The sequence below is a fragment of the Schistocerca cancellata genome, chromosome 6, assembly GCF_023864275.1.
Source record: "Schistocerca cancellata isolate TAMUIC-IGC-003103 chromosome 6, iqSchCanc2.1, whole genome shotgun sequence".
In the NCBI taxonomy this organism is placed as follows: domain Eukaryota; kingdom Metazoa; phylum Arthropoda; class Insecta; order Orthoptera; family Acrididae; genus Schistocerca; species Schistocerca cancellata.
The window spans coordinates 549,980,052-549,998,731 of record NC_064631.1 but is presented as its reverse complement, the minus strand read 5'-3'; the positions used below and the strand labels follow the sequence as shown (position 1 = coordinate 549,998,731).

Below are 18,680 nucleotides of genomic sequence, written 5' to 3'. Positions count from 1 at the left end.
TATAAAATTATGGGGATGGGAACGGACGCTTATTGCGATTTATCTGTCGCACGGGATTCAGTTTTAGCACTGTTCAAAACATATAACGTCGAAATCCAATAAATTCAGTGGATTTTTCATTCTATCAATTGTGCATCAAAGGCTTCTGAAGTGTTTCCTGCATACCTAGATTTCGTGTGAAGGGAAATTTGAAATTTACTTGTTTACAGTCCTTTCCGGAAACTAGAATACCAAAGATCATTTTAAATTCTTGATATTAACGGAAAAAAAGTTTCTCATACACAAACAGCAGTTGACCGGCGTTGCCTGGTGAAACGTTGTTGTGCTGCCTCGGGTAAGGAGGAGAAATGCGTACCATCACGTTTCCGACTTTGATAAAGGTCGGATTTTAGCCTATCGCGATTGCGGTTTATCGTATCGCGACATTGCTGCTCGCGTTGGTCGAAATCCAATGACTGTTAGCAGAATATGGAATCGGTGGGTTCAGGAGCGTAATACGGAACGCCGTGCTGGATCCCAACGGCCTCGTATCACTAGCAGTCGAGATGACAGGCATCTTATCCGCATGGCTGTATCGGATCGTGCAGCCACGTCTCGATCCCTGAGTCAACAGATGGGGATGTTTGCAAGACAACAACCATCTGCACGAACAGTTCGGCGACGTTTGCAGCAGCATGGACTATCAGCTCGAAGAATGTGGTTACCCTTGACGCTGCATCCCAGACAGGAGCACCTGCGATGGTGTACTCAACGACGAACCTGGGTGCACGAATGGCAAAACGTCATTTTTTCGGACGAATCCAGGTTCCGTTTACAGCATCATGATGGTCGCATCCGTGTTTGGCGACATCGCGGTTAACGCACATTGGAAGCGTGTATTCGTCATCATCATACTGGCGTATCACCCGCCGTGATGGTATGGGGTGCCATTGGTTACACGTCTCGGTCACCACTTGTTCGCATTGACGGCACTTTGAACAGTGGACGTCACATTTCAGATGTGTTACGACCCGTGGCTCTACCCTTCATTCGATCCCTGCGAAACCCTACATTTCAGCAGGAAATGCACGACCGCATGTTGCAGGTCCTGTACGGGCCTTTCTGATTGCAGAAAATGTTCGAATGCTGCCCTGGCCAGCACATTCTCCAGATCTCTCAGCAATTGAAAACGACTGGTCAATGGTGGCCGAGCAATTGGCTCGTCACAATACGCCAGTCACTACTCTTGATGAACTGTGGTATCGTGTTGAAGCTGCATGGGCAGCTGTACCTGTACACGCCATCCAAGCTCTGTTTGACCCAATGCCCAGGCGTATCAAGGCCGTTATTATGGCCAGAGGTGGTTGTTCTGGGTACTGATTTCTCAGGATCTATGCACCCAAATTGTGTGAAAATGTAATCACATGTCAGTTCTAGTATAATATATTTGTCCAATGAATATCAGTTTATCATCTGCATTTCTTCTTGGTGTAGCAATTTTAATGGCAAGTAGTGTATATTTGGAAATTAGAGACGAAGTTGTTGGCTGGGATATTGAAGAGCAGCCGCTTAATCGAAAAGGATTACTTCCGCAGCGCACAATGTCCTTTTTCTTTGCGTTGTGTGACAGTTGTGTCTTAACCGTGTGTGTTGAAGATAAGTGACTATAACGTGTGTGAGTGTAGCACGGACATCATTTAAGTATTTGGGCAGAAAAGCAAATGACTATGGCAGAAGTAAGGGGAATATAAAATGCAGACTGCAAATAGCAAGAAGATCCTTTTCGGAAAATAGAAATATATTAGTCGAATATAAAATTTGCAAGTCTTTTATGAAATTATGTGGAATGTGTCCTTACACAAAATGGAGAAAAACGATATGATAATGACGTTAGAGAAGGTTAGCGGACGTCGAATCGAGGAAAATTTTCCAAATAGTCAATAGCCGAGAGTGCGCCAATGTTGATCTAAGGCCATGAAAGAGAGTCGGTCAGTGGCGATCGAACGCAAGTCTATGCATTTAAATAAAGTTGGTCCCGTAGTACCAGTTATACTGAAGAGAGAATTACATATGAAATTAGATGAAGATAGCAGTTTCAGCCAAATTTAGGTAAACTTTAAATTCTTATCTATGGCTGATTATCTTGGACGTGAATTTTCCGTGACGTTTTCTGGGTAAGCCTTGGCTGATATATCAGCTACTCTGAAAATGCCATAACGCTATTATTTGTCAAGGTAATGAGCTGTGCACTAATATAGTCGATCTGTGGTAGTGACAGGTGCGATGTTATTAATAATAATTAATGTAAAGGGCACATATTTTAATTTTAAGTAATGCACAGAGTACAAGTAAGAACTTCTAGAAGAACAATACTTCGTAAGACGCCAGTTTTGTTTTTCTTGGTGACGACATCGTCCTGAATAGTCCCCTCCCAGAGATCCAAATTGGGGACTATTTTATCTCGGGAACATTTTACCCAGGAGTATGCCATCATCATTTAATGATACAGTAGAGCTGCATGACCTAGGAAAAGATACAGCTGTAGTTCCATTTATCTTTCAGCCGTTCGCAGTACCAGCACAGCAAGGCCGTTTTAATCGATGTTTCAAGAACAGATCAGTCAATCATCCAGACTGGTGCCCTACAACTACTCCCCCTCTTCAGGAACCACACGTTTGTCTGGCCTATCAACAGATAGCCCACCTACGGTATGGCTATTCGTATCGCTGAGGCACGCAAGCCACCCCACCAACGGCAAGGTCTGTGCTTCATGCCTATAAAACATACTATCACACTATTTGCATCTACGCCTAAAGGATAGCCAATTTCATGATAAGCCCCACGACGGATTGTTTCGCTTTCGGTTGACTGCCAGCCATCACATTCTTTCAGTTCTTATCAAACCGTTACACCAGTATGATTCTATATGTATTCTTTAAGCGTGGATACCTAGCTGAATGTCCTGCACAGTCTGTAACTCCCAAGAAGTTCACCTTCGATCTTGATTGTGCGAGCCTTTGTAACACTGTGGCGCGCCGTTTTTCATTCGGTATTCACGGTGCAAGTTAATGGTTTGTCTTGAACATTTCTTGAATGTCGACGATGTCCATTTTGTGAAGTGTCATACGTACATCCCATAGAAGATTGATTTTTGCGCTTCCCGGACACATTTTCTGTCGCCTGTCCTGATGCATAAGATGAGCCATTAGCAGCTACTTTCAAATGATCCTGACTAAAGATTGAACTTGCGACCTCGCCCTGGGTTTCCTTATCAGTGGAAGCAGTCACTTCCTTTAAATATCTGGTGGTTCGCCCACGGAATGATTTAAACTGGAATGACCAAGCAAAATTAGTCGTAGGAAAACCGTATGTCAGACTGAGATTCGAAGAATTCGTTCAGCATGAAGAACGCATCACACAAAACCCCGTTCGAGCGTTACTAGAGTACTGTTCGTCAATCTGGGACGCATAGCAGGTAATACTGATAGAGAAAACAGAGAAGATACAAAGAAGAGCAGGCGTTTCATTGATAGTTTGTGAAAGTCTCACTGGGATTCTCTGCCAACTCTAGAGGCAGATGGTGAGCTATTCTGCATTTAAAATTCTGAGAGCGTCTGTTTCTAGAAGAGTCGACCAATGTATTCCTTCCTCCAAGGTACATCTCGCGAGAAGACTGAAGATAAAATTGGATTCGACCTCACATGGAGGTTTTCCAACATCGTTCTTCCTGTACTGGAAGAGTATAGGTGGCTTGCGGAGTCTAGATGTAGGAACACGCCAGTGCACACGCGCAAGAGGGCTGTGAGCTGTGACATCATCCTGAACCGTCTCGCCAAGTCGAACTGCACTGAAGCTTATCAGCATACGGAACGTACATATCTTAAACCACGTGCAGGTATGAATGTAACCGAGATTTTCCACATTTGAGCGTATTATTATTATTATTAATATTATTATTAAACTTTATATTAGTTAGACCACTTTCTTCTGTGGTCGGTGAAATGCTAGAGTAAAGCCTCTGATGGATTTCAACCTCTTTCAGCATCTCAGAGGATGTGGTTTATTTTCTGGGAAAAGAAGCTCACACAGTCTTAAACCACAAAGGCATGTAGTAATGAGAAACGGCTGTAGTGCCCTTTTAAATTCTTCAACTGTATTAACCTTTTCTACCTTGAACGATTAGAGACAGGACGTTCATGTTCACAGGACATGTACATTAATATGTCCTGCAAAAATGTTTAGCATTTCAACCGTGTCGGCCCGCGGGTTCAGGGTCAACATCCATATCGCGACAAAGCACATCTTACCGGTAAAGTGTGCCTGCGGCTCTCGTTTTCGCTACAAACAGGAGGTAATGGACGTCTGCGACTTGAGTAGACGTGCAGGATGCCCGTAGACGTATGCGCGAACCTTACCGTCAAGTCAGGTAGTTTGAAAGAGGGCGCATTATTGGCATGAAATAACGTGATGCATCCATCAGGGAAATTGATGCTCGTGTGGGACGAAGTGTTTTGGCAGTGCAACGGGTGTGTCCAGAATGGTTCACGGAAGGCTGTAGAACACAACGAGAAGAGTCAGGTCGCACCATACAGACCACCACCCAAAATATCCTCCTCGGCTCTGGCAGAACATTGGAACTGTGTAACACATCGTACACTATCAGGGGTGACAGTCAATCGCCGTTTATTACGGCATGGGTTAAGTGCGCGTCGTCCACTTGTCCGTCTACTTTACACGAACTTGCAGGAACATGCTAGACAGCAGTGGTGATTGGGACGACATGACTGGGGGCAGTAATGGCATCAGATAGTGTTTTCGGACAATTCCAGTTCCTATTTGTTTGAAAATGATGCCAGCATTTTGGTTCGCCACAGGCAGGGGGAGTGGCACCACAGTGACTGCATCCGCACAAGACATACAGCGCCAACTCAAGACCTTTTGGTGTGGAGTACTATTGGCTACGACCACAAATCACAGTTTGTGCCTGTCCAGGGCACTGTGACCAGTGTGACCTACGTGAATGACATCCTGCGACCCGTAGCCACACCCTTTCTGCCCAACATGCCAGACGCCATTTTTCAGCAAGAAAATGTACAATAACATGTTGCTGCACGAACACGTTCCTTCCTAGTTCACAGGATGTCAGACTTCTTCCCTGGACAGCCAGATCACCAGACCTGTCTCCAATCGAAAATCTGTGGGATATGGTGGAACGATGGGTGCAGTGCTATGATTCAATGCCAATCACAACAGATGCAGTTTGGAACCAGGTGAATGCAGCTTAGCTGGCAATACCACTATACCACAGGAAGCCGTTCGCGACTTATACGCGTCGATACCATCGCACATGAAACAACTCGTCAGGGCCCACAGCGGACCTGTGCTTCGTAGGCAACAGGACACGCGCTGAACCGAGGCGACTGAAATGCTAATCATTTCTGCAGAACATACTAATGTACATTTCCTGTTGACTGGAATACTCTCTTTCAAATTCTAAAGGTGGCAGGGGTAAAATACAGGGAGCGAAAGGCTATTTACAATTTGTACAGAAAGCAGATGGCAGTTATAAGAGTCGAGGGACATGAAAGGGAAGCAGTGGTTCGGAAGGGAGTAAGACAGGGTTGTAGCCTCTCCCCGATGTTATTCAATCTGTATATTGAGCAAGCAGTAAAGGAAACAAAAGAAAAATTCGGAGTAGGTATTAAAATCCATGGAGAAGAAATAAAAACTTTGAGGTTCGCCGATGACATTGTAATTCTGTCAGAGACAGCAAAGGACTTGGAAGAGCAGTTGAACGGAATGGATGGTGTCTTGAAGGGAGGATATAAGATGAACATCAACAAAAGCTAAACGAGGATAATGGAAAGTAGTCGAATTAAGTCGGGTGATGTTGAGGGTATTAGATTAGGAAATGAGACACTTAAAGTAGTAAAGGAGTTTTGCTATTTGGGGAGCAAAATAACTGATGATGGTCGAAGTAGAGAGGATATAAAATGTAGACTGGCAATGGCAAGGAAAGCGTTTCTGAAGAAGAGAAATTTGTTAACATCGAGTATACATTTAAGTGTCAGGAAGTCATTTCTGAAAGTATTTGTATGGAGTGTAGCCATGTATGGAAGTGAAACATGGACGGTAAATAGTTTGGACAAGAAGAGAATAGAAGCTTTCGAAATGTGGTGCTACAGAAGAATGCTGAAGGTTAGATGGATAGATCACATAACTAATGAGGAAGTATTGAATAGGATTGGGGAGAAGCGAAGTTTGTGGCACAACTTGACCAGAAGAAGGGATCGGCTGGTTGGACATGTTCTGAGGCATCAAGGGATCACCAATTTAGTATTGGAGGGCAGCGTGGAGGGTAAAAATCGTAGAGGGAGACCAAGAGATGAATACACTAAGCAGATTCAGAAGGATGTAGGTTGCAGTTGGTACTGGGAGATGAAGAAGCTTGCACAGGATAGAGTAGCATGGAGAGCTGCATGAAACCAGTCTCAGGACTGAAGACCACAACAACAACAACAATGAACGTCCTATCTCTAGTCATTCAAGGTGTTCCGCTTTTCTGAACATTCGTGTATTTTGGAAAATTACGTTACAACTTCTTTCATTTTTTCAGTTTTTGCCTTTCTTCCTCTCTCAGTTCGCTTCCTACCTTAGTATTTTTTCCTTGCTCATAGAGTTCATTTTGATGAAAGAGCGTGTCCTTACGAAACTCATTACAGCAAAGTTCTGACAAAATAACGCTTTATAGCACAATGCAGAACCCTTGAAATATTTTCAGATCACCAGTTAGTACACGTACTTCCATAACCATATTGAAAGAAAAAGAGCCCTGACTCACTTTTTGAACATGTTTAGCATCGGTAACTCAACTCTGTGCCGGGAGATACGATCCTGTAAATGTACATTCTTATCTCTAAGATCTTATATTTCTTTTTTCATAATTTCTAATCGTTCGCGTGCACACACTTTGTCAAATTCACTGCTGTGTTTGTTTTCACGATTAACGCTTTGTCTAGCAGCAATTTCTTTATTAGTCGGTGATGTATTTACCTGTAAAATTTCCATTTCTTTACGGTAGCTTCGTTATTGTGCCCGAATATTTTTCTCATTGTTAGGCTCATAACTACGCCCTAAGTCAGCTCAGCACCGAACGATGGTAGATTTAGAGCTGGAACACCATGAGTCTTCATCTTGGTTTGGAAGGAATATCCAACAGTTCACTTTTCAAGTCCCTTTCATAATCCGAAACGGTAAAATTTATTGGGCAGACAGGAGCATTTTCAATGAAAACGGATCTATACTTCTACAAGCATTCATCCATTTTCGTTTCGTCTCATTGTTTTTAGAAAATGTATGAAACTTAATTCCTAACTTACTTATTTGTCGGCTGTGACTAGTGCAACTGGCGATCGCGCAGCAAACTATTGTTTTCCACTTAAAAGCTTACTCTAACAAATTCCTCAGTACACAGATAATTGCGGCATAGCTCTGCACTCAATGGACAGTATGTAATAAAAATTCATGCTGCCGTAAAAAACATTGTTTTTCTCGTAAAAACTATAACAATACAATATGTTATGGAAAATACGGCCTTCTGAGCGCTGGGTAGGCTTATTTAACGTCAGCGTCGCAGCTTGTACTGAACATACACCTCGCGACCTCTTCCACGTGATTTAGTATCCGTGCAAGTAAGTGTAGAAGATATTTTAGGGTGGAGAGCTGCTTGATAACTGATGACTACAACAACAATAAGGACTGAGCAATACAGCAGGTGCAAGTGCAGCGGCAGTAGCGGGCACCTGCTGGGACAGAGGGCGTTTCCCGATGCGTGGGAGCAGCGGCGACCTCTGGTGGCAGCGTGTAGCGGAATGCCGCCGTCCGCGGATCAAGGTCCTGTGTGGACACGCCACGCCCTGAAGGCTACGCCGACTGCCGCCCTATATAAGAGCCTGCCGGCTGCTGGGAGTCATCAGTTGGCACCCTCCGCCCAACAGCGACCACAGACTCTTTCCTCACCTGCCCAACATGAAGTTTCTGGTGAGTATCCCATGTCCAGACCACGTCAGTCTCTTGCACTTTGTGGTCTAGCTTCCTGCTTGGGCATAACGAGACACTCTGAATTGCTGGTCAACCAGATAGGTTTTTCAGATAGTTATTAATTGAACACTAAAAGTACAAACCGAAGAGTTATAAGAAAAAAAATGGGCTTGAAAAGAACGCTGTGCAAACCTTTCCTTGAAGAATGGATAGCTCTGGGATTTACTCAGAAGCGTTCAGGAATAGGTAACTTGTCGGTTTCCTGAGCGGTGGATGGAGAATTTTTTTAGTCATCAGTTTTATGACTGCTTTGGTGTGGCCCACCATGCCTCCCTGTGCCAACCTTTTCATCTCAAAGTAGCAATTGCAATGTCATCAATTATTTACTGAGTGGATTCAAATTTCTGTCATCATCTACAGTTTTTACCCCCTGTAGCTCCTTCTTGCACATGGAAGATATTCTCTGACGTCTTAGGACATATCCTATCGTCCTGTCCCTCATTTTTGTCCTTTCCTCCTTCTATTCCTTTCTACCCAAGTTTCAACATTCTTCTGTATCATCACATCTCAGAATCTTCGATTCTCTTCTGTTCTGATTATCCCACAGACCATGTTTCACTGCCATACAATGACGTGCCCCAAACGTTCATTCTCAGAAATTTATTCTTCAAATTAAGGCCTTTGTTTGATACTAGTCGTAAAGGAATGATATAAAATTTTTTTATGAATATATAGACACTAGTTCAACTACCAAAGATTAATGCGTAAAGCATTTGCTGAACAAAAGAAGCTTTACGCTCTTCGTTTATTAGTTTTAGAATAAGTTACCTTTCGCTGTTATCCTGCCCTAGTGTTAAGACGGGTTGTGCCATTTCTTATTGATAAAATTGGGTTAAATAGTGAAAGTGATTTTGAAGCATAGCGATTTCGTCTTTTGTGATACCATGGGTCCCAGCTCTTGCAATTCTGGAAAATTATTACTATTATTTTAATTTTATGCAGAGAATTTAGATGGAGGCGACGATCTTCACGGTGACGCTGCTCAACAATAGAAGTACGTGAATGTCTTCATCTTCTTCCTTTCGTGGCCGCTACCGCCAATTTCAATATATTTGACGCGACATTCAGTCTTTCTTTTCATTTAATTTCAAAGTCCAGCTATTTACGTTCTAAGATGAATAAATGCATTTAACTGTAATTCTTTTTATCCAGGCCACGAGGGATGATTGCACTAAAATGTACTTGCCTCTATCCCGTTGGTACATTCTCAGACATTTGAGTGTGTACAAGCGTAACTATATTTAAGACTCATTTCCTACACAGTATTAACGCTTATTATTTTTTTGACCACTCATTCGCGAATGTACGTGCCCTCTTATTTGATGTATTCAGTCGGCCGTATTCTTTAATAACATTATTTGTAATATTCAGTGTCTTAGTTTCCACAATGATCTTTGCCTGTATCGAACAACACTTCACGCGAAATGTTTATTACGCGACATCCAAATAACATTTATTTCAAAATTTCGACGACAGACTGAATAAAGGTTTTTCTAGCAATAACAATAGCAAAACATAGTAATATAAGAGGACGTTTTACATAGTGGAGTTGCCTTGTCTAAGAACGTCCTTTTTGCTGGTGCTGGTCAGCTTTTTATGTCCTCTTTGCTCCATCCATCGTGGGCTATTTTACTCCCTAGGTAGCAGAATTCCTTAACTTCGTCTACTCCGTGATCACCAATTTTAATTGAGTTTCTCACTATTGTCATTTCTGCTACTTCTCATTCCCTTTTTTATTTTCTACTTTACTCTCAGCCCATATTTTATACTCATTAGACTGTTCATCCCATTGGAGAAATCCCGTAAATCTTCTTCATTTTTACTGAGGATAGCAATGTCATCAGCGATTCTTATCATTGATAGTCTTTCACCCTGAACTTTAATCACATTTTCGAACCTTTCTTTTATTTCCGTCATTGCTTCTTTGACGTACAAATTCAACAATAGGGGCGAAAGACGGTGCCCTTTTTAATATGGGCTCTCTGTTCTTGGTCTTTCAGGTTTATTAGTCCCTTTCGTTTCTTGTTCATATTGTATATGACCCTGGGAAATTATAGAGCATCCAAGTTTATTGAAGACTTTGGTTCAGAGATGTGAAAACGTTGAGGACATTAAGTTGGTTCAAACAATTCAAGTGAGTCTGTCACGCATAGTCCAACAGTACAGTCTTCATGGATTACTCTCTAGGATTATGCAGGCTGGCTGTGACGTAGAGTCCAGCTCATGACTCTTAACTGCACCTGCTCTTCTAGCTGCTCACCGGCTGATACTTTCAAATTGTTAGAAATTAAGTGGACTCACAAAGAGCAGAACAAAAAGTTATCAGAAAAAATTGGCTAGGAAAGAAGTTAGTGAAACCCTCTCTTGAGGAATGGACACTTGAGAAAAGTGCTGAAGCATTCAGGAAAAGACAATCTTGCGTTGGGCTGCACAGTGGATGGGGAAATTGTGATGCTGAGAGGCATCGTAGGTTACTGACGGCTTTGGTAGTAGCGGTTGCAACAAGGAAAGGGTACTGAAACAGTACTCGATGAAGTTGGACGTACCTTCAATATAACTGAAACATTTCTGGTGAGCATTCCATGTACTGTGTAACGAAAGTAGCCTATATTTGTTGATCTGATGGACTGTGTAACTGTGCTCTAAACTTGGGATCAAGCGAGGCGGTGCATTGGCTGACACATTTACACTCACATTCTGGAGACCGACTGTTCAAGTCCCATCTGGCCATCGTGATTTAGGTTTTCCATGATTTCCCTAAATCGCTTAAGGCAAATACCAAGACGGTTCCTTTGAAAAGGGCACAGTCGATTTCCTTCCTTATTCTTTCTAATCCGAGTTTGTCTTCCGTCTCTGATGACCTTGTTGTCAATGGGACGTTACAAATCAATCCTACTTTACTCTTTCTGAACCAGTTGATTTTAGGTGTGCCATTTGTGCTAGTAAATAGTTGATTAAGCATTAAATACGATACGAAGGGAAATTAGAATGGGTGAAAACGTTTCGTTTGAAAGTGGACAGGTTGTTGGATACTAGCTGAGACAGCAGAAAATAGGTTACCTGAAGATGCTCTGGGCAGTGGGGTAGAAAAATTATAGGGTAAACTGCGATTGGAATGTGGGTCATACGCTTTTGACGGCTTTGGGGGTCGCAGGTTTGGGGGTTGATTAAGAAGATGAGGTCAACGGCAAACTGACTTATACATTTCAAGTGGTTACCTCATGCCTAGACCAACAGTACAGCCTGTTAGGATGGGCTACTTTCTGACTGTGCAGCTCTGCTCCAATTGTGTGTCCAGGCTGTGAATCTTAGCTGCGCCTTCTCCAACAGCTGGTCGTCCATGCTGTGTCTACAGATAGTTCAGTGGACACTCAAATTACTGAAAAGGAAATACTAGCAAAATGTACTCGAAAAAAAGTCAGCACGCACCCTCTCTCGAAACATGTGATGGGATAAGTGTTGAGGCATTCAGATAGAGCTAACTTGGCGTGGGATTGAGAAGTAGAAAGGGTTGCATTATTATTTTGGGAGTAGCGATTTCACAGATGTGAAGAACTTATACAGTACATTAAGACATCAAAATGGATGACACACTTACTTGGTACACCGTGCCGAGTCCAACAGTAAAGCCTACATACGTGAGTCTCTTGGACTTAACAGGTGTCCTCCGATTTGGGGCCCAATAAGGACGTCCTGGATTCACCTTCACGTATAGCTGGTTACTCATTGGGGTCTTCAGATTGTCAGACTTTAAGTGGAAGGTTAAAGTGCAAAACGAAAAGATGGGGAAAACGTAGGCTAGGGTAGAAGTCTGCGTAAACTACTCGTTGGATTATGGACCGTTAGTTATTTAGTTACATAATCCATTGGTCACGTATCATAAGGAAGTGGAATGAATCTAATTTTAGGCCATTAATTTGTATCTATATACGTTTGCATGCTGACCATTTAGAGATAACTTCACGAGAGAAAAAAGAATCTTCAGCTTAATAGTGGAAGTAACCAGATAGTTAGGCAAATATGCCTTTACCTATAAGACTGATTTGGGGACTGTAGTGCTCTATGATGTATGGTCCAATTAGAGATGGTACACTGTTGCCTTTATATTCGGGATAATTTGCGTTTGTAGCAGTTTCGGGCTACAAATGGATCCTCCATGGTGAATGTAGTTATTCCATACTCCGGTCGCATAGATAACAGGTATTTGTGGCCAAAAGATGAAATATATTGGAAAGTAACAGTAATATTACAGGGGAGAATGCTGGATAATAGCGAGAGGGGCAGTTGTATGTTATGAAAGAAACAGACGAAAAATACAAAGAGTCAGGAATAAACGGCATAAAACTGTGTGCCCTGGAGCATCTACATCTACATGGGTACTCTGCAAATCACATTTAAGTGCCTGGCAGAGGGTTCATCGAACCACCTTCACAATTCTCTGTTATTCCAATCTCGTATAGCGCGCGGAAAGAATGAGCACCTATATCTTTCCGTACCAGCTCTGATTTCCCTTATTTTATCGTGGTGATCGTTCCTCCCTGCGTAGGTCGGTCTCAACAGAATATTTTCGCATTCAGAGGAGAAAGTCGGTGATTGGAATTTCGTGAGAAGATTCCGTCGCAACGAAAAACGCCTTTCTTTTAATGAAGTCCAGCCCAAATCCTGTACCATTTCTGTGACACTCACTCCCATATTTCGCGATAATACAAAACGTGCTGCCTTTCTTTGAACTTTTTCGATGTACTCCGTCAGTCCTATCTGGTAAGGATCCCACGCCACGCAGCAGTATCCTAAAAGAGGACGGACAAGCGTAGTGTAGGCAGTCTCCTTAGTAGGACTGTTACATTTTCTAAGTGTCCTGCCAATAAAACGCAGTCTTTGGTTAGCCTTCCCCACAACATTTTGTATGTGTCCCTTCCAATTTAAGTTGATCGTAATTATAATACCTAGGTATTTAGTTGAATTTACGGCTTTTAGGTTAGACTGATTTATCGTGTAACCGAAGCTTAACGAATTCCTTTTAGCACTCATGTGGATGACCTCACACTTTTCGATATTTATGGTCAACTGCCACTTTTCGCACCATTCACATATCTTTTCTAAGTCGTTTTACAGTTTGTTTTGATCTTCTGATGACTTTATTAGTCGATAAACGAATGCGTCATCTGCAAACACCCGAAGTCGGCTGCTCAGATTGTCTCCCAAATCGTTTATATAGATAGGGAACAGCAAAGGGCCTATAACGCTACCTTGGGGAACGACAGAAATCACTTATGTTTTACTCCATGACTTTCCGTCAATTACTACGAACTGTGACCTCATTGACAGGAAATCACAAATCCAGTCACATAACTGAGACGATATTCCATAAGCACGCAATTTCACCAAAAGCCGCTTGTGTGGTGCAGTGTCAAAAGCCTTCCGGAAATCCAGAAATACGGAACCGATCTGAAATCCCTTGTCAGTAGTACTCAACACTTCATGTGAATAAAGAGCTAGTTGTGTTTATCAGGAACGATGTTTTCTAAACCCATGCTGGCTGTGTGTCAACAGACAGTTTTCTTCGAGGTAATTCATAATGTTTGAACACAATATATGTTCCAAAATCCTACTGCGTATCGACGTTAACGATATGGGACTTCAATTTAGTGGATTACTGCTACTACCCTTCTTGAATATTGGTGTGACCTGTGCAACTTTCCAGTCTTTGGGTACGGATCTTTCGTCGAGCGAATAGTTGTATATGATTATTAAGTATAGAGCTAATGCTCCAGCATACTCCGAAAGGAACCTAATTGGTATACAGTCTGGACCAGAAGACTTGCTTTTATTAAGTGATTTAAGTTGCTTCACTACTCCGAGGATATTTACTTCTACGTTACTCATGTTGGCTGCTGTTCTCGATTCGAATTCTGGAATATTTACTCCGTCTTCGTTTGTGAAGGCATTTTGGAAGACTGTGTTTAGTAACTCTGCTTTGGTAGCACTGTCTTCGATAGTACGTCCATTGCTGTCGCGCAGAGAAGGCATTGATTGTTTCTTGCCTTTAACATACTTCACACACGACCAGAATCTCTATGGATTTTCTGCCAGGTTTCGAGAAAAAGCTTCGTTGCGGAAACTGTTACAAGCATCTCGCATTGAAGTCCGCGCTAAATTTTGAGCTTCTGTAAAAGATAGACAATCTTGGGGATTTTGCGTTTGTTTAAATTTGGCATGTTTGTTCCATTGTTTCTGCAACAGTGTTCTAGCCCGTTCTGTGTACCAAGGAGGTTCAGCTCCGTCGTTTGTTAATATATTTGGTACAGATCTCTCAATTGCTGTCGGTACTATTTCTTTGAATTTAAGGCACATCTGGTCTACACATACATTATTATATTATTAATTTGGAATGAGTGGAGAGTGTTTCTCAGGAAGGCGTCAAGTGAAATTTTATCCTTTTTTTTTTCTTTTTGAGTAGGTATTTTGTTCGCTTATTTTTCGAGGACTTAGGGATTACAATATTCAATATCTCTACGACAATCCTGTTTTCACTAATCTCTGAATCGGTTTTGATGCTCGTTATTAACTCAGGATTATTTGTTGCTAAGAGGTCAAGTGTATTTTCACAACCGTTTACTATTCGCGTGGGCTCAGGAACTAAATGTTCGAAATAATTTTCAGAGAATACGTTTAGCACAATTTCGGATGATATTTTATGCGTACCTCGGGAATTAAACATGTATTTTCGCCAACATATGGAGGGTAAATTAAAGTCATGACCAACTATTATCGTATGAGTCGGGTACGTGTTTGAAATCAAACTCAAGTTTTCTTTGAACCTTTCAGAAACCGTATAATCTGAATTGGGAGGTCGGTAAAAGGATCCAATTATTATTTTATTCCGGTTGCAGGACTAATACACAAGGGAGCGTAATTCAGAAGTGTCTTTCGGGAAGCAGAAGCAAGAGGTAGTCACAGGGGCTCTCTCCCGCCCCTCGTGATTGGTTGTTAAAGGAAATCTGGGCTGTGACGTATCTTAGTACGGTCAGTGTACTGCCATTGGGCTATCGCCCATCGATTCAACATTCATGTAGTGGCACGTATAATTGGCTGGAATGACTGTACAATGAATATAAAATCTTAACGAGCTGAAAAGGCAATAAAAATTATTTAATTATGAAGGTGTAACCTTTGAACTAACTCACCTACGCGTTTATTGAGGGACCTACAATCAAACGTGAACTCCAAACCAGGGTTCAACTTTGAATTTTTTCCCAAATAGAAATCATTGCCAGAAATGGAGAACGAGAAGTCTTCATCTTTTTTCCGGCACTAAAGCCCATGCAAGGCATTGTCGACCACCTGTCTCTGCCAGTGCTCTCCCAACCTTCTCAGATCCGTCTCGACATCATCCAGCCATCGCAATCCCGGTCTCCCCATTGAGCGGCTACCCTCTTATTTGGAATTAGCACTTTCTTTGGCACTCTTTGTTCTTCTGTTGCCTTCATATGCCCCAACCACTGACGATATACGGTGTTTGGTGGACTTTTGTAGCATTCATACTATTTTTCATTGGTCCTAAATAATCTCCAAGCACCATTATCACATACTGCCCCATATATCTTGCGCAGTACTTGCGTTCCCAGGCCGGCCGGAGTGGCCGAGCGGTTCTAGGCGCTACAGTCTGGAACCGCGCGACCGCTACGGTCGCAGGTTCGAATCCTGCCTCGGGCATGGATGTGTGTGATGTCCTTATGTTAGTTAGGTTTAAGTAGTTCTAAGTTCTAGGGGACTGATGACATCAGAAGTTAAGTCCCGTAGTGCTCAGAGCCATTTGAACCATTTTTTGCGTTCCCATGCATCCAAGGCATATCTAATCTGCTGTGTTATTGTCCACATTTCGGAACTATCCGTAACAACTGGTTTTATAATTGTTTTGTAGTATGTCGCCTTCAGCTGTCTTGAAATGTTTTAGGATTGCAACATGTTAAGAAAGCTGTAATAGCATCTGTTACCTGCAGCTATCCCTACATTTTTCTCTGTGATACCTAGTTATCTTCCGTAACCATTCCTCCCAAATACTTAAACCGAATTCCTCTTTCAAACCATTCAAGCTGCCGAACGTCTTTCCATCTTGGTGTGTGCTGCCCTTGGGCTGTTGCTTATCGATTCAGTGCTCATGCAGTAACTGGCTACAGTGATTAGGTACCGAGGGTAAAATCTTAACGAGATTAAACCAATTCCTCGGAGTCCAGATTGTGAATGACAACCTTCGAGTCCGCAGCTCGTGGTCGCGCGGTAGCGTTCTCGCTCCCCGCGCCCGGGTTCCCGGGTTCGATTCCCGGCGGGGTCAGGGATTTTCTCTGCCTCGTGATGACTGGGTGTTGTGCGATGTCCTTAGGTTAAGTTAGGTTTAAGTAGTTCTAACTTCTAGGGGACTGATGACCAGAGACGTTAAGTCCCATAGTGCTCAGAGCCATTTGAACCACAACCTTCGAACTGTCTTACCCAGACATTTAAAGTAGGGGGCCCAAATTTTTTCACCTTAATATAAGCCCTGAAAGGCTATGGAAAAGGCTAAAAATTTGTATACACATTCCTGAATTTGTTCTCCACCTCTGTGCAAGTTAAATTCTTAAAACATACTACAGTCAATATGTGACGTAAACATTAAAGTTTGTCGGTAGAGCTCTGGTTCATCTCGTTTACATACTGATGTGAAAAAAGTCGTGGGGTACCTCCTAATATTGCTTCGGACCTCCGCTTGTCCGGCGTAGTGCAGCAACTCGACGTAGCACGGACTCGACATGTCGTTGGAAATCCCCTGCAGAAATACTGAGCCATGCCGCTTCAGTAGCCGTCCATAGTTGCCGGTGTGTTACCCATGCAGGATTTTGTGCACGAAATGACCTCTCGATTATGTCCCACAAGTGTTCGACGGGGTTCATGCCGGGCCATCTGGGTGGCCACATCATTCACTTGAATAGTCCAGAATGTTCTTCAAACAAGTCACCAACAACTGTGGTCCAGTGAAATGTTTGGGAACATGAATTCCATGAATTTTTGCAAATGAAGTAGCACAACATAAACATTACCAGTCAGTGATCTCTTCAGTTGGGCCAGAGGATCCAGCCCAAACCATTACAGCTCAAACCATTATGAAGTCACCAACAGCTTGCACGGTATGTTATCAACTCGGGTCCATGGCTTCTTGGGATCTGCCCCATACTCGAGACCTACCATCAGCTCTTACCATCTGAAATCGGGACTCATCCAACTAGATCACGGTTTTCCAGTCATCTAGGTTCCAATCGATATGGTGAAGAGCTCAGGAGAGGAGCTGGAGACAATGTGCTGTTAACTCGCGTCGGTCGTCTGCTGTCATAGCCCATTGAAGCCAAATTTCGCCGCACTGCCCTAACGAATATGTTCGTCGTACGTGCCACATTGATTTCTGCGGTTATTTCAAACAGTGTTGCTTGTCTGTTAGCACTGACAAAACATGCAAACGCCGCTGCTCTCGGTCGTTAAGTGAAGGCCGTCCGCCATTGTGTTGTCCGTGCTGAGAGGTAACGCTTCAAATTCGGTGTTGTCGGCTCACTCATGACACTGAGGATCTCGTAATATTCATCATCTAACCGGTTCCTAAATGGAATGTCGCATACTTCCAGCTCCAACTGCCGTTCTGCTGTTAATTCCCGTCGAGCGAAAATAATCACCTTCGAAACCTTTTCACACGAATCACCTGAGAACAAATGACAGCTCCGCCAATGAAATGTCCTTATATACGTTGTGTACGGGACACTACCGCCATCTGTATATGTGCACATCCCTATCCCCTCACTTTTGAGACCAGAGTGTAGTTCATCTTCGCTTCCGTAAGACACATCTCTTCTACTGAAGGAACCCTTAACGTTTGTCGGCGGAATTGTGGTTCATCATGTATGTAAGTGTGACATATATGTTAATATACAAATGCAGGCAAAGTTGTGGGCTAAAAACTTGTGAACAATAAAGAAAACAGAGGCTCAGAGTGCAGAGTGCGGCGTGCCCACAGGTGGTGCTCTGCGTGGTGCTGGCCGCGGCGGCGGCGACCCCGCTGCCTGAGCCTGGCTACCTGGGCGCCGGCCTCGTCGCCCCCGCTATCGCCCCCGCCATCGCCGCCCCCGCCATCGCCGCCCCCGTGCTCGCCCCCCGCGTCGTCGGCATCGGTGGCGTCCTCGCCGCCCCGCAGCCGCTGGCTGTCGCCGCCGCTGTGCCTCACGCCAAGATCATCCTGGGCTAAGCAGCCCACCAGCGCAAAAAACACGTCACTCGACTACACCCTTATCCGGCCGGCAGGCGCACTGCTGACGACAGTGTTACCAACATGAAAGCCTGAAATAAATTATCTATTTTATTCGTCGCATCAAAAAACTGATCTATTTATTTATGACTACCTCAACAGACATACTCCTCAATCCATTGTACTGGGCATGATGGAAAGCACATTGCAGTATTATAGTCATTCTCTTTCCGGTTAGTTTCGCACAGTGCAGGTTTCAGCCTGTATAGTGGGGGGCCTATCCGGGCCTGCGAAAGCCTCTGAGCCCATGAGAAATACGGACCCTACAACGAAC

The 18,680-nt window shown here is 43.3% G+C and overlaps 1 protein-coding gene across 1 annotated transcript; it reads left to right on the top strand.

Annotated features, from left to right (window-relative positions):
• The first annotated feature begins 7,868 nt into the window (after positions 1–7,868).
• LOC126088616 (neuropeptide-like 3) lies at positions 7,869–18,477 on the top strand. The gene is made up of 2 exons (XM_049906845.1): positions 7,869–8,019; positions 18,119–18,477. Exons 1-2 carry the CDS (start codon positions 8,008–8,010, stop codon positions 18,344–18,346), a joined length of 240 nt encoding a protein of 79 aa, XP_049762802.1. The 5' UTR covers positions 7,869–8,007; the 3' UTR covers positions 18,347–18,477.
• Positions 18,478–18,680: the final 203 nt, after the last annotated feature.